This window comes from Oryza sativa, chromosome 8, assembly GCF_034140825.1.
Source record: "Oryza sativa Japonica Group chromosome 8, ASM3414082v1".
NCBI lineage: Eukaryota > Viridiplantae > Streptophyta > Magnoliopsida > Poales > Poaceae > Oryza > Oryza sativa.
The window spans coordinates 101761-128809 of record NC_089042.1 but is presented as its reverse complement, the minus strand read 5'-3'; the positions used below and the strand labels follow the sequence as shown (position 1 = coordinate 128809).

Genomic DNA, 27049 nt, shown 5'->3' with positions numbered 1-27049 from the left:
TGGAGAAACGGACAAGACCTATGATATAAGTACTCTTGAGAAATCTAGGTTGCAACTAACATTAATGTTGTATTGCGCAAGGACATTATATATAGTAATCCAACGTGGGTGCTGGGGGGACTCGTCCCCTTACACCGTGAGATCACCATTGATAGAGATAAAAGGGGAAGAAGAGTGAGAAAATGAAGAGTAGGGGACTAAAGAAGGAAGAAATAAATGTCTCAACTTCAATCTGGTTCTGGATCCGCCTAATAGTAGTGGATTCGTCTAGCAAGAAAAGCTTCAGCTTGGACATATATACGTACGTACAGAGGCGCCCGGCGTACAATTTAAAGCAAATCAGTCTGTATTACGTATATATTAATATTTGGTTGAGGCTGTTGTACTGCTATATATATATATATTCCAAACGCTTAAATGAGGAAACATACGGTTATCACCCATTTTTCCAATAATAGTTTATCACCTAATTCCTGATTGAACTAGATCTTAAATATATAGTTTAGTGAGCAACCGCCAAGTGATAGCTAGTAGGTCAGGTTTAATTTGCAGGTTTTTTTGCACATCAGGCGGCTAGGAAGAAACGGGCCGCCGGATTATATTATATTGTTGCACTTAATTTGTATGTTCTCAATGCAAGGCTTTATTATTTTGGTAGGAACGAAGTATCAATGTTCGGCATTGATAAGCAACAATATATATATTATATAGCATATAGCTTAGTGGTTACAATGACCTGAGTAGTACCTCAAGGTTCTGAGTGCAAATCTCATATAGAGCGAATTTCAGATTGTGTTGTTTGCGGAGCTAAGTTCCCTATTTCAATGGCCGTATATATCCGGTTGGATGTAGAGGCCGGGTAAAAAAATATCCTTCTCTAAAAAAAAGCAACAAGGCTAGAACCAACTAACTAGGTTTATGTAATCAGAAGCAACCTTCAATGAGCTACAGATTTTCTTGAAAAGTAATAAACATTACATTAATAAAAGTATTTTTCTTCTTCATCATAAAAGATGCATAAGAAAACGAAGTTAGGAATAGATCTCTCCATTTCGTTGAACAAAAATAAAGGAAGGAAAATTAAGTCAGTAAGATATCTGAAGGTGTGTGTACCCTGTTTGAGTAGAAAACTCCAATAATGCGATGTGCCACCAGACCAGAGTGAACAAGTCCAAAAACACTTTGAGCATATTATTCAGAATCCATCCATCTTCTTTAGTATATATATTCTCCAAAGAATTGAATTTGTGGTGCACTGCAAAGACTTCAATCCAGCGTGTGAAGATGATAACTTAAAGAAGCAATTCATTTCGACCAAGAAAGGGAAGGCACAGATATACAGAACCCTGAAACATAGGAATCGATATTCATATATTGTCACTGAATCAGCAGCAGCAGTTGATTTTGGTTGAGCCAGAAACACTAGGGTAATATTCTGAGTACTCGTCAAGGAGTAGAAATCCAGATATCCAGTAGTGGGATACTTAACTCATAACTCTGAGAAGATGTTGATCGATTTCAGCAGTGTATTCAGGCGATCGATCGAACTAATCAATTAATCGAGGGGAGGCCGGGAGCGACTGTCGATCTGTCTCTGTGTTTAGGCATTTAATTAGGACTAAGGCTGCGTTGTCTTCTTGAAACGGCTAATTAGTCACACGTAAAACGATAACGTGATTCACATATAATTAATTAATTAATTAAGTAGTAATATATAAAGTTTTGATGAATAAATTTATTAGATTTTTTAAAACAACTTATGTATAAAAAGTTTTCATGTAAAATGTACCGTTTAATAGTTACTGCTAGAGAGCTGATCTTTGTTTGGATGGCAAAAATCATATTTGTCCCAATTCGAATGGGAACCGAGACTAAAAATCACGGTTCAAAATAGCTGTCAGGCCATGTCAAACCCCCAACTATCTTTAGTCCCACATTCCACATATTTTTTTAGTCCCATCAACCCAGACTAAAGATGTCTCCAGGGTTAGTTTAAAAAAGAAAACATCTCTATTTAAGTCATATGTGTGTAGTAGGTGGGATGATAACATGCGTGAGAGCTGAGGTGAGAGATTGAGTTCGAATCCCACATCCCACACATTTTTTTTTTGACTTGGTATGCATCTTTAGTCCGGTTATTTCAACCGGGACCGGATTGTGCATCCTGGTTACACAACCGGGACTATAAACGGTTGCGAACCAGGGCTAAAGTCCCTTTCTCCAGCAGCGAGTTTGAAAAGCGTACTAATGAAAATCGAGAAGTAGCTAAGCTGAAATAGCTGAAAAGTATGAAACCTAGGGCATGCACTAGGGTAACTCTATTCACTGCTTACATGTTTTGCAAACGTAGTACCATTGTGTTGCCTTGTAGCTACTCTCTGACACTCTATCTCTCCATATCGTCACTAGATTATCGTGGTGACCCAATGTTTGTTGTTTATAGAAAAATAATTAGGAAAAAGTATATATAACCATTATTGGGGTTGGTATACTTAACCCCATGAGTATGGAAACCGGATCAAATAACCTCCTAGAGTGGTTTTATAGGTAGTTTTAGTATGTAGGTGGTGACGTGGTATTTATTTTGCTTTCATGGCACAAATATTAGTCAATTAAATTTAAGTTGGCCCACCAACTTCTTCTCATTGATTGACATGGATAAAAGTTTCATAGTAGTACCAATAATGTATATTATTATCAAGCCACTTTCACTTGTGAAAAATAATTACTTAAGCGATTCTCTATGGTTATATCCATTACCCTCCGTTTCACGTGGCCAAAACCATCGCCACATCATCGCGTACATAGGGAAAACCACATTATGGGTTATTTAAACCGGTTTTTATATTTTAAGGGTAAAACATATGGTTTCATTTAAATAAAAGAAAGTATTGGTTCCATAATTAGCGAGGTTAAGTAAACCAATCTGAATACTTAAGGAGACTTTTTTTTTCAAAATGATTAACATATAAAAAACAAACTGTTTTAATTTAATATTATAGACGTTAATTATATTATTGTAAGAGCAATTCCAAAGAAAAACATGTTTTGAAATGAGAGGAGGAAAGAAGAAGAAGAAGAAGAAAGACTAGTGCAATCTAGAAGCCTTCCAACGGGGAGGAGAGAGAGGGTAATCCGGGGAGTAGGACTAGACTACTACTAGTACATGAGATCGATCGATCGATCGGCATCTGCATCTCCGCCCCCGCCCCCGTGGATCTGAAGCGGCGGAAGAGGGATGTCGTCGTCGTCTCCCTCCGGCCACCTGCTCGCCTCTGTCTCCTCCGCCCTCGCCGTCCTCCTCCTCCTCCTCGCCTGCGTCGAGCTCGGCGACGCTGCTGCCGCCGTCGGAGTCTACCGCCTCATCCAGTACGACCTCGCCGGCGCCCCTCTCGGCTCCCGCGCCGCCGCCCTCAACCACCACGCCGCCGCCCTCCCTCTCCCCGCCGCCGCCGACCTCTCCCGCTCCGCCCTCGTCGCGCCGCTCCTCGATCTCCCGCTCGCCTTCCTCCGCGGTACATCCCTCTCCTCTCCTCTCTCTTCTTCAATTAATAATTGTTACCCACCTTAATTCCCTTCTCAAGTCAATTCTCCATCTCATCTCATCTTGCTTAGTATTACCGATCCTTCCTCTAATTTACTCTCTACACTAGATAGATAGAGATCGGATCTCGTCTACCATGAGCTCACCTCTGCTCTGTTTGGCGTGCGCTGTTTGCTTTAATGGTCTTTGTCACTGATGAACTGCTGCTCAATTTCATTTACATCATACTCAGACTACTTGGCGGACAAAAAATATCTGGGAGGCTTGCTCATTCTACTGCCTAAAAAACTAAACCATGAACCCAACAATGAAGACAAGGGACAAGTAAAGGCTTCTCTGGCTGAGCTGGAACAGTTGCTCTTGCATCAACAAGTGCCAGTAAGTCTTAACTTTCTCTCTCATTCATCATGCAACCAATTCAATACTATTCCATACTCCCTTCTTTCCTACACTTGCCAACTCTTCTTATGTTTTACCAATTCGGTTTGTAATTACATACAGTTTTGGTTTCTTCGAGGCAATATTTTCAGCCGTGCTCCCTTATCAATTGATTGCTAAATGGAGTAGGCATACCAACAGCAGCCACAAATTGCACCAAAAACTATAACCTATTAAATGCTTAATCAGTGTGCCTGATGAGCTCTACAACCACAAATTACCCTACACTGGAGATAGTATCTGCTCCATGTAACAACACTACAAATATGCACATATGGTCTCAGTTATATGTATGACTGATACGTTATATCATCCCCCCTACGAATTAGTTTCATTCCAAGTGTTTTCTTCATGCTATCCATTATTTTCTACTCCACATATGTCTTGTCCCCTCTTTGTTTAATAACTATTCTATAGTAGCTAACTTATTTCCATTACTCCGTGCAGTATCCGGTCTACTTCGCTTTCCAGGATGACCACTTTGATAACCTGCTGGCGGATATACGTAAAATTGCCTCTTCAGGTCAGCCAGCCTCAGCAACAACAGGAGGGTAATACAAGAATAAGAAATCGAGCCTACTTTAGCGCGTCTGGCATGTTGTACTTTCAACAGTATAACATGATACTACACTGCATGTTGCCTTCTTTTAATTTCCTTTGTCTGCATTTGTAGTTACAAGCTTGTCGTGTCTACGCCGGAACCTAGAAAAGTGGCATCTCCGACCATTTCAAATATCCAGGTACCCTCCTCGTACCATTAGTTTACAGTTTGGTTCAGTGTTTATTGTTTGATTTTTGTCTACGTTATACTTTAATGTATTGATCCTTTTCTCTTTCGGAGATGACTGGATAAACCATGGCCCTGTGGCTATTTGTTGGAAGTGATTGTTCCAGCTGATATTTTACTAAAGTAATACTGTTTATCTGTGAGAACGAACATACCTGAGATGAATACTTTGATCTGAAGGGATGGTTACCTGGATTGAAAGGAGAGGGTGAAACTGAACAACTTCCAACTATTGCCATTGTTTCAAATTATGATACTTTCGGTGCTGCACCAGTACGTCTTCGTGAAAAATGTTTCTAGTGCCTTCTTTAATATTCTTCTAGATATTTTGCATAAATGCATATTTTCTCAGGCACTTTCTGTGGGAAGCGACAGCAACGGGAGTGGAGCTGTGGCTCTTCTAGAGATTGCAAGACTGTTTTCACGCCTCTATTCAAATCCTAAGACCAGAGGCAAGTACAACCTTCTGTTTGGCTTAACATCTGGTGGACCCTACAATTACAATGGAACTAACAAGGTTAGTTATTCTCTTCAGTTTTTTTTTTAAAAAAATCTGCTTTGTGGCATCTGTTTTTATCAACTCATGGCTGTATCTTTTTTGAATTTTGGTACAGTGGCTTAGAAGTTTCGATCAGCGTGTGCGTGAGAGCATTGACTATGCAATTTGCTTGAACAGCGTTGGTTCCTGGGACAATGAACTCTGGATGCATGTGTCAAAGCCACCAGAAAACCCCTACATTAAACAAATCTTTGAAGTATGTTGACCATTTCAAGCATGTTGGTGCATAACAGTTATTAGTTGTCAAGGGCAGTCACTTTTACACCTCTGAATTCTTTTGCTTTCAGGATTTCTCTGATGTCTCTAAAGAGATGGGTGTTTCAGTTGGAATCAAGCACAAGAAGATTAATGTCTCAAATCCTAGGGTATGCACTTGTCACCTTTTTAAAGAGTATATATTACCATTAGTTCTGATTAGGAATGGACATGGTGATGGTACCCACATAATATATTTATGATCCTTATAGATTTTACTACATTCAATGCAATGTGTTACATGTCTATCTGTTGGACTCTGTTGTCAACACGGCACTCTAATATGTACCAGAAGTATTATCAATTGTTGATGATGTTAAATACTGTACATATTGCTTTTAATTGTCATGTAGGCTAGTATTGGACTGTTCATCATAGTTTTTCTTACTCAAATGGAACTGAATGATGGATGAAAACCTTGTGGAGGTGCATACAAAAGAAACAGAATTTTTCCACGAGAACTTTTGTGAAAGCTCATCGTCTTAAATCAAATTTGACTCAGAAAAGATTGCCACAAGAGAGACCTCATTAAAAGAAAAATGTATTCTAAGGGCCCCTGTGAATTTTTTATTTCTTCCTGCAGTGCCATTACATGGTTTTATTTGTTTGGCCCTCATATTAGCTTCCCTTGTTCGACTGTCTGAATGGTTCTTAGTTCATATGTCCTAAGTATGCGTAATTAAATATTTATTCTGCCCATTGTTTTCTCAACCCACTGATTTGTAACAGCAGAACTTTACTAACTTGCCTGTTTCATGACCATCACAATCCTCACAACCACTATTGCATTTATGCATCATACTGTGCAATCTTCAGCACATAGTATGTACCAACATACTAATTTAGTTTGCAACTTTGCATATCTTCTGCTGGATGATTTGCTCCTTTTAGCATAGTAGTAGCATGGCATGGAATAAAAAAAATGCATGATCAAGAATTAACTGGTAATTGGCATAAGGGCCAGTTTATAAATTAGTTCCAAACAAGATAATATCACTGGATGTTATCCTTGTTTACTACCTACCAATTTTGAAGATGTAATTTTGGAACTGTATTATTTGGACTGTTCAGGGGTCCTATTATATTTAGTCTTATGTTTGTAGCTTGCCAAGTAACATGCTTTCAAAACTTCCAGGTTGCGTGGGAACATGAGCAGTTCTCAAGATTTAGGGTGACTGCACTAACACTTTCGGAATTGTCCTCTCCTCCTGACTTTTTAGAAAGCACCGGTGGCCTTTATGACACTAGGTAAAGCACTTATAATGTTTTCCTTTTACATCATTAATTTATGTGTCCATTTTTTCTAACCTTTTGTTTGTATTTGACTTTTCACTGCAGAGAATCAGCAGATGCTGAGTCAGTAATTAGAACTGTCAGATTAGTTTCTGAAAGTCTTGCGGTAAGCTAAATCATTGCTTGTAGAAGTTCTTCATTTTGCTTTATACACTAGTTCATTGATGATGTTTGTTTTATTATTTGTTCTAACATGCCCCCCTTGGGTCAGTCTATTATATACAGCTGAAATAATTTTAGAGAATGTAGGTTATTTCAGTATTGTATATTTACATTTATTATTGTTTTCTGGATGATCTGTACTGTTTGCGGGTTTCTGCTGTGTAAGAATTTGCAAAGCTGATCAGTGGTTACTTGTTTTAGATTCTAGTTGTTGCTTGAACCTGGTAAGTGCTTTTATTCTGATTAAAGAATAATTTGACTGTCCCTGTGGTATGTAGGGTAGAGTGTTCAACTGATTTCCCACTTTGCATAAAACTTACTGTGTAGCTTTGTAAAATGTCAATGGAGAACCTCACGTGGTTATGATGGTGCATCAGTTTTACATGCATATTACAATGCTTTTCTGTTCACGCTATTTAGGTTGCATTCTTAAATGTGATAAACACAGGGCATCGTGGCTTCAAAATAGCTACTATGATTAATGAGTGATATTAAAGCTGACTAGTTGCCTCTTTGCCTTTCTGAACTGAAGTTGACCAGTTCTTATATACTAATTCCATTTACAGAGACACATCTATGGACTAAAAGGAAAGAATATTGATGTTTTTGCGGAGAACAGCAGTTTAGCCATCAACCCTCACTACATCCAGTCCTGGTTGGATCTTTTATCACGAACACCACGGGTTGCACCGTTTCTTCAGAAGAACGATCCCTTTATAGCAGCCCTAAAGAAGGTTCGTTTGCCTTCTATCAAATAGAGTATTCATCTAGTTCACCTAGTTCGTAGTTTTCTTGCAAACCATGACATTTCATGCCCTGTTGCAGGAACTATCTGAGCACACTGCTGATGTCCACGTTCAAAGCGATGTTCTTGATGGCATGTTCACTTTCTATGATGCAACAAAGGCAACTCTAAATGTATATCAGGTAAGTGTTTAGGCTTTGTGTCATTTGTTCACGTTTGAGTAGAACAATTAAACCTTGCAGCAGAATGGTCTAATATGCTTATTGTGAAGAGCATATGCCCTGCTTTGTGATTCCTTATTTTTATGCTCGTCCGTCTCAAAATATAGCTACTTATGCCTCTTTTTTGGAGGGATTAAGGCTGAGATTGGAAATGGTTGTGATTGGTTAAGATGAGAAAGTAGGTGAAGAATTAAATCAGGGATAGTTGTGATTGGTTGAGATGGGGAATTAGGTCGAGAAGTACATTATGAGAAATTTGAATGCTAGATGTAGCTATATATTGAGACAGAGGGAGTATTATAATATTCTGCTCATGTATTCTGTTATGAATTGCTTAACAGCAACAAAGAATTCATTTTAAATGGACTTATGCAAGATATGAACACATTGAAATATTCTCATACATTCTTCGAATTATTAATTCACAGGTTGCAAGTGTTACTTTTGATTTACTGTTCCTTCTGGTGATTGGCTCCTACCTAATTATTCTCTTCAGTTTCCTAGTAATCACTACACGGGTATGTATCATTTCAAGCCTTCAAATATAAGACAGGAAGCTTTGTTTTTCCTGCAGTTGAGAACTTATTTTTTTTAATCAGGGTCTTGATGATCTCATCAACATATTCCGGCGACCACCATCACGCAAGGTCAAGGGGGCATAATAGAATAGATTGTGCTTTGTGTATTAGTATCCAGGAACGCGCTGCTAGTTAGAAGAGCTAGACACCAGGACGACAGGCGAGACGACCCAGCTCTCCACAGCAAACAGACTTGTAATTTCAAAATTTTCATGTTCGATAGCCAATGTGAGTGGCTTCAGATACTGCAAGGCAGAAACATCACGAATTTTGACTGATGAAGCTGCATTTTGTTTTATGTTATTTTTGCTGGTGCTCGCCATTTTGGCTACCATGGAATCAAAGGGCCTCTTTTGCAGAATTATCGATCCTGTCAGCAGGGGCGGGCTCAAGATTTAGAGGTTGGGTATTCGAAATAGGTAAGGGGTAAAACAAATTTACACCCAAAAGTCTAATAATTGGTTTGTGTAATATCATATACAAGTAATATATTATATGCATGTAGCCCAAAATTATATACTTAAAGTTAATTAAAAATTTTTAAGTGTTAGCAAGACCATGTGTGATAGTGTATGACTGCTGCACTGCTACCTGCTTGTTTTGGGCTGTTTACCTGCCGGTTCTGGATTGTTTAGGGGAATAAGTTCATCCAAGGTCCCTTAACTTGTCAACGAATTCGATTTTCATCCTTCAATCACAAAGCCAGATACAACGGGTCTCTCAACTATCAAAACCGGTGCAATATAAGTCCCATGGTGGTTTGGGTGGCGGTTTTGGCTTACGTGGCGTCTACGTGGCTAAATTGATCCGGTCTTCATCTGATGTGGCATTGACGTGGCAATTTGATTTGGAAATTAATAAAAAGAGTGACCCCACATGTCAGCTACACCAAAAGAATTAATTAAAAATGGTGGGGCCCACGTGGGCTCCACTTGTCATTCGCTCCCCTAATCTTCTTCCTCCTCTCTCTCCCCATCTCCCCTCTCCTCTCTCCAGGAGCTGGCGGTTCGGCGACGCGGCCGGCCAGCGAAAGCGGAGCCAGGGATGACCTCGGAGACGAGGACGCCGGGGAGCTGCGCCTGGACGGGGACGCCGACGGTGATTGTTGTTACTGGACTCAGAGTTGGTGTTGTTGTTGTTGAGCTCACCGTGGTAGGAGCTGAGAGGGGGAGAGGGAGAGATGGGGCGGCCGCTGTGCTGCGAGAAGGCAAACGTGAAGAAGGGGCCATGGACGGCGGAGGAGGACGCGCGCCAAGCTGCTAGCGTACACCTCCACCCATGGCACCAGCAACTGGACCTCCATTCCTCAGCGAGCAGGTCGTGAAAATCAATGATATCGCCGTTGCTGCTGATGGGATCGAGCTTGAGGTGCATTTGATCATATCAGATCAGATCAAAATATGGTGTTTTTGTTTATCTCTTCTTTTGCCCTTTCGGCGATGCGGCGTCAAGGGAGGTTCGGTCGCCTCCGCCACTTCCCGCGGCATCCACATCTCCAAGTTCTCCGTCGGCTTTCCCCGACGACGAACCGGACTCCGGCTTCTCGCCCGACGACCCGGACCTCTTGCGCAACCGCCCCGTCCCCGACCGGCTCCTCGTCGTCTCCGCCGGCGTCGCCGCCAACCTCCTCTTCGCCTTCCTCATCGTCTACACCCAGGCGCTCACCGTCGGCATCCCTGTCCAGGCGCAGCTCCCCGGCGTCCTCGTCTCCGAGGTCATCCCTGGCTCCGTCGCCGCCAGCCGGCCGGCCGCGTCGCCGAACCGCCAGCTCCTGGAGAGAGGAGAGGGGAGATGGGGAGAGAGGAGGAAGAAGATGAGGAGAGTGAATGACAAGTGGGGCCCATGTGGACCACACCATTTTTAATTAATTCTTTTGGTGTAGCTTGAACGCGTAGAGATGTAGCCTAGAGGGGGGTGAATAGGCTTTCCTGAAATTTTCTCAACAATCGCAGCGGTTAAATTAATAGGGCCCGGAACCTCCTGGTGAAGAACACCGGAACTTCCTGGCAGTGATGAGCAGCCCGGAACTTCCGGAGTTCTTGGGCCAGGAACTTCCGGGCAACAGAGAAAATTGAAATCGGGGACATAAAACAGGTCCTAGCTAGAGACAATCAGGCACAAGGTAGCACAAGATGTAAATCACAAGATACCAGCAGATTCAAACACAGATCATGCACAAGTGAGACAAAGGCGATTTTTTCCCGAAGTTCGGATCACACGGATCCTACTCTCAGTTGAGGTGCTCAAAGAGCCGGGTCTCGATTAACCCCTTGCCTCACTTATGCAAAGATCCCAGAAGAAGTCCACAGCCTTCAACTTAACACTTCTAGGTCATTTTCTAGAATTGAGTGACCACCAAGATCCAACTCACAATTCCTTCTAGAAAAGACCACAAGTGCAAGTTGCTCTACCTAGGACAACCTCTGAAAACTCAGCACAAGAATCTTTACTCACTTACCTCGTTTCCTTGCGGAGGTGAGGAAAACCTTCACAAACTTTCCCGGGACATCTACAAGATCTTTGGAAACTCACGGGCGACACCTAACCGTCTAGGAGAAGATCTCCAAGAGTAATAAGCCCAAGTGACAGCCCACAAGGTATCCAAAGTGCTCAAACGAACCTAATCTTCAATCTATCTCCAAAACACTCCTACACTCTAATCTAATCTCTCAATCTCACAAGATAGGCTCTAGATTTGAGTGGAGGAAGCAAAGGAAGCTTGGGAGTGGCTAGAAAACCCTAGAACATGAAAGAGCTGAAGTGGAATGGCCAAAGGGTGACCTGGGGACGAAATCCATATATATAACGGCTAGGTGACGTCATCTAGCCGTTACTCACAAGTTTGAACTGGAAACCTGCCAGGAGGTTCCGGGCAAAAGTGCCAGGAACTTCCGGGCAGCACTTAGGAAAAATCTAGCTAAACTTCGGTGCCCGGAAGTTCCGGCCAGAACCTCCGGGTAGCCCTCTCTGTCCCGGGGAGAAAGTAAACTTTGGTGTTCGGAGGTTCCGGCCAGAACCTCCGGGTAGGCCTCTCTGTCCCGGGGAAAAACATTTCCAAAAAAATGATTCCAAAAACCTTTAGACTCATGGATATGACTCAGAGCACTTTGAATACCCTAGAACCACACTTGAAACCCCTCTTTATAGTACGGTTTTTCCTAAACTCAATTTCGAAAGTGAAAGACCTAGTCTAATCACCTTCAGTGTTTTTCGCACTTAGGAACATTCAAATTGGGGGGCCTCCTTGCATTCTTAGCCATCACAACTTGCTTTGAGACTAAACTCATGTTAATAAACTTGATAAACACGTTAGTCCTCTTTAACCACCTTGTCATTAATCACCAAAACCCACTAGGGGGTTTAAGTGCACCTTCATAGCTGACATGTGGGGTCACTCTTTTTATTAATTTCCAAATCAAATTGCCACGTCAATGCCACATCTATGCCACGTCAGATGAAAATAGGTCAATTTAGACACGTAGGTGCCACGTAAGCCAAAACCGCCTTCCAAACCGCCATGGGACCTATATTGCACCGGTTTTGATAGTTGAGGGACCCGTTGTATCTGGTTTTGTGGTTAAGGGATGAAAATTGGATTCGTTGACAAGTTAAGGGACCTTGGATGAACTTATTCCTTGTTTAGGCTAGTGAATTGGGCCAGGAAAGCAGGGAGGAGGCAGGCAGGCCCAAGCAGTGAAGAAGATGAACTGAATATGGCATTTTTTTCATTTTCTTCATACACATATACATAGTACATACTATATATACATATTCTTTTGTCAAAAATCTTGGGTATTCATCTGAATACCCTTGAATTGAAGTGGGCCCGCCCCTGCCTGTCAGTGTGTGTGAGACGGGTAAAGAAGCACGATGTAATTCTCGCATCACGACTTTACTTTCCCAGTGGAAAACAATGTCTTTATAAATAAATATGCGGAAGGCAAAAGTGCATGTTTTCATATGCTTACACACAATAATAACTTGCTGCTGTTGGTCGTCAAACCCCCCATGCCTTCAGTTGCATATATATTACCGTACGTACTTGTGTAATATATATGTGCAAGATGTTTGATCTGTAGCAATTTTACCATTGTATTGCTGGGTGTTTGTTTCCCTTGGTAAGGTGTGAGATGGTAAAATATGACGTGCAGTGAAGTAAGCTATTGTTGGCAAGGTTTGCTCAATACGGTATTTGCAGTTGAGGCATCAACAATCTTCCTACCGATCCCGTTTCCGATTAATATTTCCTTCCAATTAATACCGATGATCTTCGATTGTTTCCAATTAATACTCGTCCAAAATATTAGGCCCAAAATCTTCTTATATACTATCCAACAAGAGGATATTATATTACTCCACCATTTTGAAACCCAATTGAGAATAAATTTGCAGTAGGGACTACACTTACTATGAAAACGGATGGGGTGTCTTTTGGTCCAAATTGGAGCTACCGGAACCCAGTTCATCGGTCATCACCACGGTGCAATTTTTCACAGCGCTCCGCACTATCCTCCTCAAGTTTTGGTTGAATCGATCTGAGCTGTTTGGTTGGGTTTCAGTTTATCCAAGACACTGGGTCAGTTTTGTTCTAGCCACACTTTGTCACCATTTGCCAATAAATGTTGTTACACTTGCCAAAGTTGAGGCGCCTAAGAGAATCTTGCTACATTTTTATGAGCCAATGATGCGTGGGACCTAATTTGTTATAAAAGACCCTTGCCACAATGTGGTTACAAATCAAACAGCTATTAACGTGATCAAACATGCCTAATCTTGGAGGTGGCAAATTATGGTAAAATGTGGCTAGCAACCAAATACCTTGTAAATGTTGAGTTGTTCTGTGGTGAAAATATTTTTTATTACCGATGATGTATATAATATAGAGTATGCTCAAGGAAAATGTCATTCAGTTTAAAAAAAGAAGCAAAGCATTGGAAGGTTGAAAATACAAATTCATTGATCATTGGTAAACAATATGTAGGCCAGTAAAAGAGCACTAGAGATTAGATTAGGATTAGAGAGGGATGAGCATGCCATCCATCCATACATACATGCATAAAAAGAAGAAAGAGTGTTTGTTTGTTTGTTGAAAAACAAGAGGATAAGCAAGCCATCCATGGCCACCCAAAATAGTTGTAACGCACACCCAGCCCAATGGGTCCGGTGATCTGAATTAAGGAGGTGTGTTGTGTGCACCACAGAACATTGTCATGCAGATGCAGAGGTAGAGGCAGATGCAGATGCAGGCGGCGCGGCCCCGCGTTGGTGTCCGTCCTCGCGGTGGCATTCGGCCGTTTCCACTGCCCACCTTGAGCTTCAACAACAACTCCAACAGGAGTGCGTGTGCGTGTGCGTGTGCGGTGTCGGTGTCGGACTCTGAGCTTGCGGCGCGCGGGTTCGCGGTGCGGCGCAGCTCGACGGGGCTGGACGTGGGGGCGCTGAACGAGGTGTTCGCGCGGGTGGGGTTCCCGCGGCGGCAGGAGGAGCGGCTGCGGCGAGCGCTGGAGCACAGCGAGGTGGTGTGGCTGGAGGACTCGGCGTCGTCGTCGGCGGGGCGGCCGGTGGCGTTCGCGCGCGCGGCGGGGGACGGCGTGTTCAACGCGGTGGTCTGGGACGTGGTGGTGGAGCCGTCGTGCCAGGGCCTCGGCCTCGGCCGCGCCGTCATGGAGCGCCTCGTCGCCGACCTGCGAGGCAAGGGCGTCTCCAACATCGCGCTCTACGCCGAGCCCCGCGTCGTGGGATTCTACCGCCTCCTCGGCTTCGCCATGGACCCCGACGCCATCAGGGGCATGGCCTTCTACCGCTCAAGGCAACAAATACAAAACACCTCCTCCTAGCTCCTTTTCTATCTTCTTCTTCTCCGATCAATATATCCAAAACACATATTGGATTGCATATTAATTTGCATGTGTATGTATGTATATTCAAGCTGATTATTATTGTCTAGACACACACACACACATGCAGAGTGAAATCAACTCATCAAATACATATGTAGTTGCAGCTGATTGCAACCAGTAATCCATTCCATTCATCACACTTGCTAATTACACTTCATTCTTGTTTTACCTCTCTCTCTCTCTCTCTCTTGAAGAAAAGAAAAAAAAACAAGAATTTTCTGCTTGCTTAGCTTGTTGCACATTGCAGAAGAATACATACACATATATAGTATAATGCACACAAGGAAGGAACTAAAACAGGACACATGCAGCACATACCGGAGGGAACAGAGAAATGCAATCAAACCACCAAATCAAATCAAACTTGACGCTTTTGCTCTGCTTGCTGGAGCTCGTCATTGGATCGCGCGGATGAAGAAGCTAGAATATGATGTATTATGAGGCGGTGTGGTGGGTGCGGCGGGGCATGGTGAAGGCGGCCATGACGATGAGGACCATGAGGACGAAGACGGCGAGGAAGGAGGCGATGACGGCGCCGCTGGTGCGCTGGCAGAAGCCGTGGAATTGCAAGCATATGGGCACCCAGTTGGCGCGCAGGTTGCCCTCGTGCGCCACGTACACCATCGCCGCCGCCGCAGACGCTGCCGCCGTCAGTAAACCCACCATGATGGTGTCGCAGATGAGCAGCAGAAGCTTGACACCGGTGGCCTTGGAGCTCATGATGGTGGCGGCGGAGAAGGGCAGCGACAGTACCATGTACCCCGCCGCGATCGCATTCGCCACAATGAAGAACCTGCATATATATTTTTTCATTTCATTGATTGATTTATTACAGAATAATAGTAATAAGCTTAGTAGCTCAAATATATATGATGATTACTCGAAAGCCGGGAAGTCGTCGAATCTGGCGCGGAACTGGAAGTAGTTGGTGAAGACGGAGAGCCTCTCGTCGGAGGTGCCGATGGAGATGGCGGCGGCCAGCGTGGGGCCGAAGGCAGCCACCCTCAGCACAAAGTCTATCAGACCCAAGCACCGCCGGAGGCCGTCGCCACCGCTGCCGCCGCTGCGCAGCAGGAACGGCACGTCGCTGCTACCACTGCCAGCCTTGCGATGCCCCTGGAAAGGCGCCGGCGCCGGCGCCGGGGCACCAGCACCGTCGTATGACGATGAAGCCTTGCCGTGCCCGTGCCCGTGCTCGTCGACGTGGACGCTGCCCGAGGTGTCGCTCCCGCTCATGCTGCCTGCTTAATCAATAATCTCTTCTGCTTTCTTAATTTACTACTGCTACTATTTGATCGATCTATATTATCTTGGTGTTGGCAATCTATCCCCCTATGTATGAAGGTATATATAGAGTGCCCTCTGCTATATATACATATTACTCTATTTGCAGAGGAGTTGTAGTAGTTGTTTGGGTCATCAAATCATACTACTAACTGCTTAATAATCAAATATTATCATTGACCTGAGATCTTTGCTGGTTGTATATATATGTAAGGACTCAGCCTAAATGATGAGTTTCAATTCATATATGTGAGTGAAGAAAAGAAGTTGAGAGTTGCTGTTGCGGATGAAGTTTGCTAGCTCCATTACATTCAATCCACTATACATTGGAGCAGTTGTTTCATTGCATTAGCTGCCTGTTTGTGCCTCCTTTCTTTCTAACTGCTCACTCACTCACTCACTCTGCCATTTGCAATCCATCATGCATGCTGCACCATTTTGCTTTCTACCTGATCGATCAATGTAATGTACTACCAACTCCCTGCACTAATTATAGACTTCTCCGACGTTACCCAAAAATGTCCTCCCAAGTCCCAAGTTTCAGTTCTGTATTGTATTTCTTCAGCATTCTCAAACTATCAGAGATTCAGAGACGGCACTCCAACCCATTACCTGAACATCAATAAAATCCGTCACGCCAGCTGATCCCCGGGAGCTACAAATTAATCATTTCATCACACTCCATGTAGTAATTCAACACTTCACTTTGGGCAGATTTAATTTCCCTTTCTTCCAAAAATTGATTTATCGGGATAACGACATTACTCATAAACCATATTTGTATATTCTCTTCGGAATATTACATGACATTCGCTTTATTTAAGGAAACGGCACCCAACAGCACTCATACCAGTGGCACAAGACAAACCCCCAGCTCATCATCAGGCAAAACCATCCAATTCATGTGCAAGCACAACGGTACAGAAAAGTCTTAGCCAACACCGGGAAAATGATTTCATCTCTCGAGAAGATATACACTCGTTTTGTATATGCCATCTAAATAATCAATTAAAAATATGAAAAAAAATTAGTAATATAGATTAATATGAAATATATCACTTCACAAATATACAAGTTTAAATTTAATTTGTACAAGCTGTAAGAAAAATAAAAAATATAGTTGCGAATGTGCAAAGGAGCTAGCCAGATCTCGTACTCTGCTTTATTGGCAAACTAGCTAGCTATTGTACTCCGCTTTAATTTGTTCTCCTCTGTTTAATTAAGTGTGCGCGCCTACATGATACAATAACTGAGAATGGATATTCAATTTGTCATGCTAAATCAACACTAGTACAGTAACAGCACGTGGTAATATATCATATTTATTTATGAAATGAAGGAAACAATTACAGCAGCAAGCACATAATTAAGAAATATGTTATTATTGGTTAATTGTGCTTGTCCTCCGTTATGATCATCTTGTCGATGTTGCTGAGCACCTCGGCATCCCTGTGGGCCATGTTGGTGGCGTCATCGGCGGTGAGCGGCGGCGGTGGAATGGTGCAGGGCTGGTAGTCGGCCACGTACTGCTCCCTGGACTGCATCATGAAGTCGCGGTCGCGGCCTCGGCGGGGGCACGCCATGGACTCCGGGCACAGCTCCACGGCGCGGTCCGGCACGGTGGGCTTGTAGCGGAGCAGCGAGGCGTAGCGCGTGAGCACGTGCAGCATGTAGTCGTAGACGTAGTCCATGGCCATGTCGTCCGTGGCGAAGGCGCTGCCGGCGAGGCCCATGCGCTGCGCCTGCGCCGGGTGGGCGTTGCCCCATCGCACGGCGAAGCGGATGTCGCGGCACAGCTTGGAGCGGGAGGGGTCGATGGGCCAGTAGTGCTTGCCGGCGGCGAGGCCTCGGGAGAAGAAGTCCTGGTAGGGCGTGGCGACGGCGAGGACGGGCGAGTCGCAGGCGAGGATGTACTTGCGGCTGACGGACCAGGAGCGGCCCTGCACGTACAGCTTGTAGCGGTGGCGACACTGGCGGGCCAGGTTGGAGTCGCGGAAGGCGTTGCGGTTGGCGAAGCCCCAGTCCTGGCGGTACAACCTGACCGTGTCGTCGGGGGGGAGGGAGTGGTTGCAGCGGAGGAGCTCCTGCCGCAGCGGCGACACGTCCGGGTTGCCCTTCCAGTAGGCGTAGGGCTCCCTTCGGCTCCACGGCAGCCGCGCCTTCTCCTCCGCCATCTCCGCGAGCAGCGGCGCCCATGGCCGGATGTTCACCTCCGGCCATCCCCAGAAGGACCAGTCCGGGAAGAGCACGTCCAGGGTGGAGGGGTCCTTGCAGTAGCGGAAGAGGGGCGGCGCGGCGGCCCGGTCGGGGTAGGCGGCGGCGCGCACCTCGGGCATGTCGTCGCAGTTGAACATGAGGTCCAGGTCGGGGACGCGCCCCGGGTAGCGGCGGAGCAGCTGGAGGATGCCCCACTGCGTGAACACGTCGCGCGTCTGGAACGCACGCCGGTACGTCTCCACGTAGGCGCGGCCCCCCACCACCAGCAGCCGGAAGTGCGCCTGCCGCCGCCCCCGCTCCACCGCCTCCCGACTGATGCCTGACGCCAACCACGCCGCCAGGTCCAGCTCTATGTGCCGGAAGTAGGACGGACAGTAATCCACCGTCGACGTCTGTGGTGGCGGCGGCGACATCGATGCAGGCGCCGGCGCCGGAGCTGACGCCGCATAGCGGGGGCATGTGCCCGTGTCATTGCCGCTGCCGCAGGTGAATGGAATTGGAATGGAAACGAGACTAGTGCGGTGAGGCCTGTGGCGCCGTGCACCGTCACCATTGCCAAACTGCAGGAACGACGACTGCTCCATCCATCCATCATGCATGTACAGTACAGAAAATGATTAAATTTATTAATTAACTAATATATAATCGGTCAGATACTAGCTAAGTATAGATGATTAGGTAAAATAACCAGTACTACTATTTATTACTTAATTAGTGAGGAATTAATTAATAGTAGTAAAGTCTAGTTGTAATTCCATTGATGCAAATTAAGCATGACGGGCGACCAAGACTAGCTAGTTGTAAGGAAGAGTGGTTGTAATTCCATTGATGCATGCACGACCAAGACGACGAATCGACGAGCAACAGGTACAGCTATACATCTCCATCAAATTTATTAAGTTGCCGTATGGAAGCCGTTGTTTGTCGATCTCCATCGGAAGCGCACAGCTTCAAATATTGTTAAATTAAAATCACTTTAGGTCAAGATGATAATGGCCTAATGTATGTTTATTCAACCATCATCGATTGTGATGGATTGGACACGTACTCACTAGCTCGCTTAGCTATCTAGTTCTTCGATCGCTCAAAGTCTGCGAGCCAAATTAAAAGTCGAACAAGTTTTTCCACATGTTGTGGCGCTTAATTTCAACGCGCGGTTTTGTTAGTAAATGAATTATTCCAACCTGAGATCGTACAGCGGTGAGTAGTAACGTCATGCATCCTTATATATTCTATGTACTTACAACGTACGCAGTTGACTCAACTCAACAGCTAGCCTCGAAGAACTTATATCATTCATACACGTATATATATACTTAGGCTAAAAACAACCAACCATATACGCGCATTACGTAATTATTATACTACCCTTAATCTTAATTTCACTATAAATTCTAACTAATGAGGGGTTAATTTGTCATAAGTAATGAAGTGTCTCCTTTTAATTTTGTATCTCTAATGGAAACATATACTCCTAGCTCCGTCTTAAATTATAATGCCTATATTTTTTTACACGCTCTTTAATAACATACTTTGACCATTAATTTATTTCAATCTATGTTTTCAACAAACATGCAACTAGCATCACAAGAAAGTACTTTAAAATATGAATCTAGTGATATAACGTGCATAATAATTAGTATATGTAGTACATAGTTAGATTATTAGTTAAAAGTTACCGAGTTTAATTTTTCTTAAAAATAGGACGTCCTACAATTGGAGTACTATTTTTAATCAATAAATATGTGTGTTCAAAATTAAGTAAACTACATGCATGCATTTATGTACTACTACTGTTTTTGGCGATTTATAGTGCGTTGTGATGCATGATCATCTGGTTTACTTTCCTTGTGAAAAACCAAGGCGCGCGCCGCAGAACCATAGAACCACTAGTAATAGTAACATAATTATATGTACTAGTAGTGTTTTTTCACTCGTTATAAATATATCTGATGCAGTAGTCTTTTGATAGGATTAATATATACTCCCTCCGTATTTTAATATATAATACAATTAATCTTTTATCAGCGTTTAACCATTCAATTTATTTAAAAAAATTATGTAATTATCATTAATTTTATTGTGACTTGATTTATTCTTTAAGCATGGTATTTTTATATTTGTAAAAAAAATTGAATAAGATAAATGTCAAACATTGTTTAAAAAATCAACGGTGTTGGACATGGAGCGAGTACTACTAAGCTTAATATCCCCAGGAGTTAATCAACTACTCCAGCTTAGCTTAACAAACTAGCTACAGTGCCGTGTATCTCGTGATCAAGCACTTTCGTCGTGAACACGGACCATACTGCTTGCATGGCTTTGCTTGCTTTCTATTGGATCTATATATCCATCTAGCTATCTATATTATATTAATTGATCTGTCAGTCGTCTACAAGTACAGTTATAAGCCCAACTATATATGCATGCATATATATATGCATACAAAATACAATTTGGGTGAAATTAATTAATTTAAGATGCATATCCATTGATCGAAGCGTGTTGATTCAGGTGTATACATGTGTAAATTAATATAGAGGGTGGAAAATGGAAATGCGCACTAACAAGCAGCGCTAGCTAGTTTCCGTGGATCTGTAGCTAGCTATATATGATGTGGTCATTTGTTGGTGGAAAGAAGAATTAAGCTAGTCAACATTCAATGCGTGACAGCATGAGCATGCTGTAAGTTAGTTACCACTAGTAATTAGCTAGTAATCCAGGTGCTAAACCAAATAAAACTAGCTAGATTGTATTGGGTACGGTGTTTGACGTCAAACTTGGAAATTATGGCCGGCCGGTCGGCATGTGTTCACAACTTTACCAAATTTCATCGTTACTAAATTTTGGTAGAGTAAAAAAACTAAATATAATCTTGATCACAATTAATTATTACATACCTTATATAATATAATTTGGAAAGTTCTTTCTCTCAGAAGAAAAAACTCCACCAAAATAAATTTGTTAACCCCAATATATGTTGAAATTTTAATTGAGGCTGATTTGAGCGACAAATTAAAGTTTCGTATATACTAATTTCAATTCATCAACTAATAAATAAATATAACTCCTGGGCCTGTGGTCGTGCGTCGTACGTGCATCGTCGCTAGCTGCTAGCGGTAAAAAAAAACAAGTGGATCGATCGCATCGGAGTTGAATGAATGAATTATATAAGGTATATGCATGCACGATCGAATTGATATATTGAAGAAAGAAATGATAATTGAGCGAGGGACTTGACTTACAACGGCGCCGGTGAAATCGACGAGTTGCGGCCAGGTGGTGGTGGTGGTGGCGGCGACGGCGGCGAGCAAGGCCAGCAGGACGAATCCGCCGACGACGACGACGATACCCACGCGACCCGGCGCCCGCACTCGCTTCTTCACCGCCGACGACACCCACGTTGACCACCAATTGCTGTAGCCGTAGCCGGCCTCCTCCTCCTCCTCCTCCGCCGCCGCCTTATTTGAGTCCGGCTGCTGCTGCTGCTTCGTCGTCGTCTCGCCCTCTTCCGCTACCTGCACCAAGGCCACGCCTTCCTCCTCCGACTTCGACTTGTGATTATTGCTACTTCCCCTCATGATCGATCGATATATTGTATTTGATCGATCTTAATTTGGTTTAACTAACTATATATTAGTAATAGTATCCCGATCGATACATGCATATCTAACTATAAACCGGCAGGCGATCTATATCGATATAGATACGTATATATGAGATGACCGGAGAGGAGAGGAGATCCAAGTATATATGCATACATGAGTGAGCTCTACATAGATAGATAGATAGATAGATAGATAGATAGATAGATAGATCAGCTGCTTCTAGCTGCTGCTCATCTCTCGCCCTCTCCTAGCTAGCTAACTCCTTCGTCTTCCCTCTAGCTAGCATATATATATATATATATGACTTGAGCGGCTAGCTAGCTAATTAAGCTACATCTAGCTATCTATCTCGTCTCTTCTCTTGCCATCCATCAATATATATAATCAGGAGGGAGCTAGCTTAATTAGCTCTGTTTATTTATATGTTTATATGTGGAGTAGCTAGGAGCGAGTCAGCTATAGCTTGCGCGGTATATATAGACAAGTCTCCAGTCTCAGTAATAAAGTCAGTCGTACGTCGTCGTCGCCTGCGCAGATCGTCGATGTACCAATTAGGAGTACTAGACAAATTACCTTCTGATGATCGATTTCCTTTTTTCTTTCTTCAATTAATTATTCCATTCCCCTTTTATCGATGGATTGACCGGCTGGCCATAAGGAGGATGTTTCCTAACCCTTAGACAAAACCAAATCCTATTTTTTCCCCAATCTTTTTCAACAATACTATATATGTACATGTACTATATATGTGAAGCAGTAATCCAATATTAGTATTACAATACAAGAGAAGGGAAATTTTAATTTTGACACAGTGGCCGCCCGGTTTATCCATTATCTTTAGAAAAATATATAAATAAGGGGAAATTAAATTGGCGAATTGTTTACTTATATATAACACTCAACTAATTAAGCTTGCGCAACTATTAGTTATTGATATCTCAGTCAAAATCCAAGTCCATCATGGTAGCATATAGTTGCACCAATATGCAGTGAATATTTTTTTTAATAACAAATCTCAAATATAATTTGTTTGATACTTAATTTAGTTCACAGGTTCCGATACAAAACCATTGACTTACACAATCCATACATAATTCTACGCTAAACTTACACACGTACGATCGAAATATAAATGGAATTGCTAAAAAGCGTTTGACAGTTTCTGTCGTAAAACTTTTAAATACATATATGTCATCGTCAGATTGCCTTGAGATTTGTGTGGCATGCAAGGAAAAATAATACCCTCAAAACTTTAGAATTTGTTAACATCGGAGGATTGCCACGACAATCAATTTGTGCGGCCTGCAAGGAAAAGTGGGTTGCAAGCTTAGCTTGTGGCGCTAGGCACAATGTCCACACGTGAGTTTCGATAAGTTATATACAAGTTATCTATAAGTTACATCCTAATTACAATAAATTATAATATAATTATATTATAATTATATCAATTATAATATAACTACATTCTACGAGGATGAGCTGCTGGTGTTCATGATATACAGTACGTGGTTTTATTTTATTCTTTTTTTTCTAAACCAAAGCCGCCATGCAGTACTGTATATATGTAGGAAGGTTGATTTGGCTCGACGGCCTGGCAATCAATTTGACTGCAGGGTCAAATTAGCTCATGTGCTTAATAATATAATTATCCACTCGACCGATCGGCAAGGTTACGCATATGTCACGGCTGTGTTCAGCACCCTTTTCCCAACCATTTCCTTCGTTTTCCGTGCACACGCTTTTTTAAGCTGTTAAAATATATGTTTTCTAAAAAGTTTCTATATAAAAGTTGCTTAAAAAATCAAATTAATTTATTTTTAAAAAATAGATAATACTTAATTAATCACGCGTAAATAGACCGTTCCGTTTTTCATGCGTACTGTTTTGGTTGGTAACAAGAAATTGCGAACACACCCAAATACATTGTCCATATTTTAATGTATGACGCCATTAACTTTTTAACCAACGTTTAACCATTTATCTTATTTAAAAAATTTATATAATTATCATTTATTTTATTGTGACTTGATTTATCATCAAATATTCTTTAAGCATAACATAAATATTTTATATTTACAAAAAAATTGAATAACATGAATGGTCAAACGTTGTTTAAAAAGTCAACGGCGTCATGCATTAAAATATGGAGGGAGTAATATATAAATAACCAACGGGCTTATTTAAGTTTGTCCATCTATATGATCTGGCTTGCTAGCTTATTTATGTGGGTTTATTAACTGTATTATCTTAATTATGTATTGGTTTCGCGCAAACGGCAAAAGGTACGGATGTTACGTTCGAAACACGTTGCGTACGTACTGTGCTATCTAGCTAGCCAAGTACTCCCACGTACTACTACATGTGCCGATCCCGTTCATGCATCCAGCTCCCTCAAATTTTGACAACTTGATCTTTTAAAAAAAACTATTTTTACAAATGAACTACCGCCAAAACTTATTTTAAAACCGACCCATTTGTTCAACGCCAAATCATGTGGCGCTGAATTTAGACACCTCAACACTAAATAGTATGGCGCTAAATGTTCATTGGCACGCTGACTTAGCCTTTCATCCGTGGTAGCACGGCATTCAGCGTCAATTGACGTGGCGTTGAAGTGTCTATGTTCAGCGCTACATGATTTGAGGCTGAAAAAAAGGTCATTTTTTAAATAAGTTTTTGCGACGGTTCATTTGTAAAATTAGCTTTTTCAAAGGGATAAATTGTTAAAATTTGTGCATCCAGCTACCTAACTAGCTACTCGTCTCATCTCATCTCTATAAGTATACTCCATATAACTAACAAACTACAGTAATTAACTAATTATCTATGCCTACATGTGTACGTACTACATAAATATAATAAGCAACTGATCATCGAAGAAGTTGACAATTTATCGAAAATGATTCTAATAGGTCACCCGATCACACAAATTTTTGACAACTTGATACTTTGCAAAAACTAATTTTACAAATAAATCGTCATCAAAACTTATTTAAAAAATGACATTTTTTCAGCGCTAAATTGTCAAAATTTGTGGCCCAATCACACATAAGCACATATATGCTCTGTCATCTTTTCATGCACGTACATTTAACTTTGAATGGATTTTTCTCCCAAACTATTTATCTAATCTATTGCTCCAATTTATATCATTGTATTTATTATAATTAAATCTTTATATTCCGATAAAATAAAAACATACGTTTCAAACCATTAAAACTTAATGTTTCATATGCTATAGCGACATGTTTCAATATGTGTTTTATCATGTTTTACAAAATTCACACAACTACCTACCGCTCAGTGACGGAGGCAGCGTGGGGGCTGGGGGGTATTTACACCCCCCCCCCACCCCCTAATGAATCATTAGGGCCCCCATTAATACCCCTACAATTTAAATCCATATATTTATTGCAAGGGGACTAAAATAGACTTTGTCTGAAATTGTTAGAAGGCCCAAAAGGCTAAAGAGCCTCCACTATAATTTTATCCTAGCTCCGCCACTGCTACCGCTACTCTGATCTCTCTTCTCTCTCCACTCCATACATGCATACATTTTAACAGAGCAATATATTCCAGCAGATCTCTTGCTAGCTGACGGTTTCAAAAGGAAAAAAGAAACATCTAAGCTACTCCCTCTGTCCTAAAATTTAAGTAATTTTGATTAGATGAGACGTATTCTAATACTACGAAGGGATTCGTAATATTAGGATGCGTCCCTTTCATCCAAATCTATTATATCTTGGGACGGACTGAGCAGTGAACTTATTTCGCGACGAAAGCTTAGAGAATGGACACGTCTTGTGCACTTAACCCTCCCGTCATGCCTACATATATACGATGAAGCAAACAAAGAAAAGCAAAGCAAAAGCTAGTCCAATCGATCCAATTGATTGATCGAGCGAGGGACTATATATGTCGCTATACCACGAATTAATTGAAAGGTACGTGTTGAAAATCAACATTGACAGTATAATTGTTGCTTTGTGTGCAATAGCTTAATTGGCCAAGTATTAATTAAGAGTAGTATTTTTTTTAGACAGTGTACACTATAGCTAGCTAGTCAATTAACACAGTCTCTATAAAGTGCAACTAATTTGATAAGTAACTAATTACTACTCCACATGATATATGTAGACTATTACAATAAATTATTATCAAGCATCTTGATTATACATATAAAATACAATTTTATTTCGTTTTTATTTCTAGGCAAATAAATCGAAATTTTAATTTGCTGCATATATACTCCCTCCGTTTTTTAATAGATAACACCGTTGACTTTTTCTTATATGTTTGACAATTCGTCTTATTCAAAAAATTTTATGCAAATGTATAAGATATAATCACACTTAAAGTACTATGAGTGATAAAACAACTCATAACAAAATAAATTATAATTATGTAAATTTTTTGAATAAGACAAATGGTCATACGGCGTCATCTATTAAAAAACGGAGGGAGTAGCATGCAATCTATGTTTAGTTATAAGTAGAGCTAGCGTGGCGAGGATGCGGTGCATGCAGATAGCCACAGCCACACCAACGTATGGTTGCCTTCCTATTCAGGGAATCTAGATAGATACCTCATATAGATGTATCACAATTCGATTAGCGTTCATTTGGTTCAAAGGATATAATAGGGTGTGGATTGGTTTGGGTCAAACTTATTTTTCAGTCTGTTTTGTTTGAGAAACGGTGAGATGAGTAATCCCTAACAAGGAATATTCCTAAGTTAGAGTTTAATATATAGGCTCTGTTTTTTTCTCCAACAAAAGTTGGATTAAATTTTGGATACTTGTGGCACGCTTTTCAAACTGCTAAATGGTGTGTTTCGTGTGAAAACTTTATATATGAAAGTTGTTCTAAAATATCAGATTAATCTATTTTTCAAGTTTGGAATAATTAAAACTCAATTAATCACACGTTATTACAACCTCGTTTTGCGTGAAATATTTAATATTTATCTTCATCTTCATCTTCAGAATATTCAAACACCACCTATATATTCTTTTTTTTCTTATAGTTTATACAGATAGAAATTGGAAGTAGTAAAAAAATTGTAACTTAAAAAAGAATGAACATATCGTATTGTTGTGTCAATTTTATTAAATATATAGTGAGAGAAAAAACAATATTTACATACTCCCTCCGTTTCAAAATATTTGACACCGTTGACTTTTTAGCACATATTTGACCGTTCGTCTTATTCAAAAAATTTTGTGAAATATGTAAAACTATATGTGTACATGAAAGTATATTTAACAATGGATCAAATGATATGAAAAGAATAAATAATTACTTAAATTTTTTGAATAAGACGAATGGTTAAACACGTACTTAAAAAGTTAATAATGTTAAATATTTTGAAACGGAGATAGTAGTAACTTTAGTAAGAAATGACTGGAGATGATCGATCGAGGACATATATCCGCTCGAGGGCTCTAGGGGGGGAAAAA

General features: G+C 41.6%; 4 protein-coding genes across 5 annotated transcripts; 2 read left to right on the top strand and 2 right to left on the bottom strand.

Annotated features, from left to right (window-relative positions):
- Positions 1-3189: 3189 nt before the first annotated feature.
- On the top strand, positions 3190-8943 carry LOC4344424 (uncharacterized). 2 transcript variants are annotated; one of them, XM_015795378.3, is made up of 14 exons: positions 3190-3515; positions 3777-3922; positions 4430-4533; positions 4656-4722; positions 4950-5042; positions 5122-5286; positions 5384-5524; positions 5616-5693; positions 6719-6831; positions 6922-6982; positions 7605-7772; positions 7864-7965; positions 8433-8522; positions 8604-8943. In XM_015795378.3, the coding sequence occupies exons 1-14, from the start codon at positions 3239-3241 to the stop codon at positions 8664-8666; spliced, it is 1668 nt and encodes a 555-aa protein (XP_015650864.1). In that variant the 5' UTR covers positions 3190-3238; the 3' UTR covers positions 8667-8943. The 2 variants fall into 2 exon arrangements, with proteins under 2 accessions (XP_015650864.1, XP_015650865.1); XM_015795379.3 differs by lacking the exon at positions 4950-5042.
- Positions 8944-13786: 4843 nt separating this feature from the next.
- On the top strand, positions 13787-14672 carry LOC4344423 (serotonin N-acetyltransferase 2, chloroplastic-like). Its single transcript, NM_001422370.1, has one exon. It carries the CDS (start codon positions 13817-13819, stop codon positions 14417-14419), a length of 603 nt encoding a protein of 200 aa, NP_001409299.1. The 5' UTR covers positions 13787-13816; the 3' UTR covers positions 14420-14672.
- Positions 14570-16038, bottom strand: LOC107276110 (casparian strip membrane protein 2). Its single transcript, XM_015793663.3, has 2 exons — positions 15363-16038; positions 14570-15275 (listed from the first exon to the last, which is right to left on the bottom strand). Exons 1-2 carry the CDS (start codon positions 15716-15718, stop codon positions 14918-14920), a joined length of 714 nt encoding a protein of 237 aa, XP_015649149.1. The 5' UTR covers positions 15719-16038; the 3' UTR covers positions 14570-14917.
- A 746-nt stretch (positions 16039-16784) lies between these two features.
- LOC4344422 (protein O-glucosyltransferase 1) lies at positions 16785-21933 on the bottom strand. Its single transcript, NM_001422371.1, has 2 exons — positions 21229-21933; positions 16785-18558 (listed from the first exon to the last, which is right to left on the bottom strand). The coding sequence occupies exons 1-2, from the start codon at positions 21562-21564 to the stop codon at positions 17155-17157; spliced, it is 1740 nt and encodes a 579-aa protein (NP_001409300.1). The 5' UTR covers positions 21565-21933; the 3' UTR covers positions 16785-17154.
- Positions 21934-27049: the final 5116 nt, after the last annotated feature.

Bases quoted from the DNA above. Each gene is read 5' to 3' on its own strand.
- LOC4344424 (XM_015795378.3), top strand. From the start codon at position 3,239: ATGTCGTCGTCGTCTCCCTCCGGCCACCTGCTCGCCTCTGTCTCCTCC. The intron at 7,773-7,863 runs GTTCGTTTGCCT...GCCCTGTTGCAG, and splicing joins TTATAGCAGCCCTAAAGAAG to GAACTATCTGAGCACACTGC. The intron at 8,523-8,603 runs GTATGTATCATT...TTTTTTAATCAG, and splicing joins TCCTAGTAATCACTACACGG to GGTCTTGATGATCTCATCAA.
- LOC4344423 (NM_001422370.1), top strand. From the start codon at position 13,817: ATGCAGATGCAGGCGGCGCGGCCCCGCGTTGGTGTCCGTCCTCGCGGT.
- LOC107276110 (XM_015793663.3), bottom strand. From the start codon at position 15,718: ATGAGCGGGAGCGACACCTCGGGCAGCGTCCACGTCGACGAGCACGGG. The intron at 15,276-15,362 runs GTAATCATCATA...ATATATATGCAG, and splicing joins GACGACTTCCCGGCTTTCGA to GTTCTTCATTGTGGCGAATG.
- LOC4344422 (NM_001422371.1), bottom strand. From the start codon at position 21,564: ATGAGGGGAAGTAGCAATAATCACAAGTCGAAGTCGGAGGAGGAAGGC. The intron at 18,559-21,228 runs GTAAGTCAAGTC...TGGATGGAGCAG, and splicing joins TCGATTTCACCGGCGCCGTT to TCGTCGTTCCTGCAGTTTGG.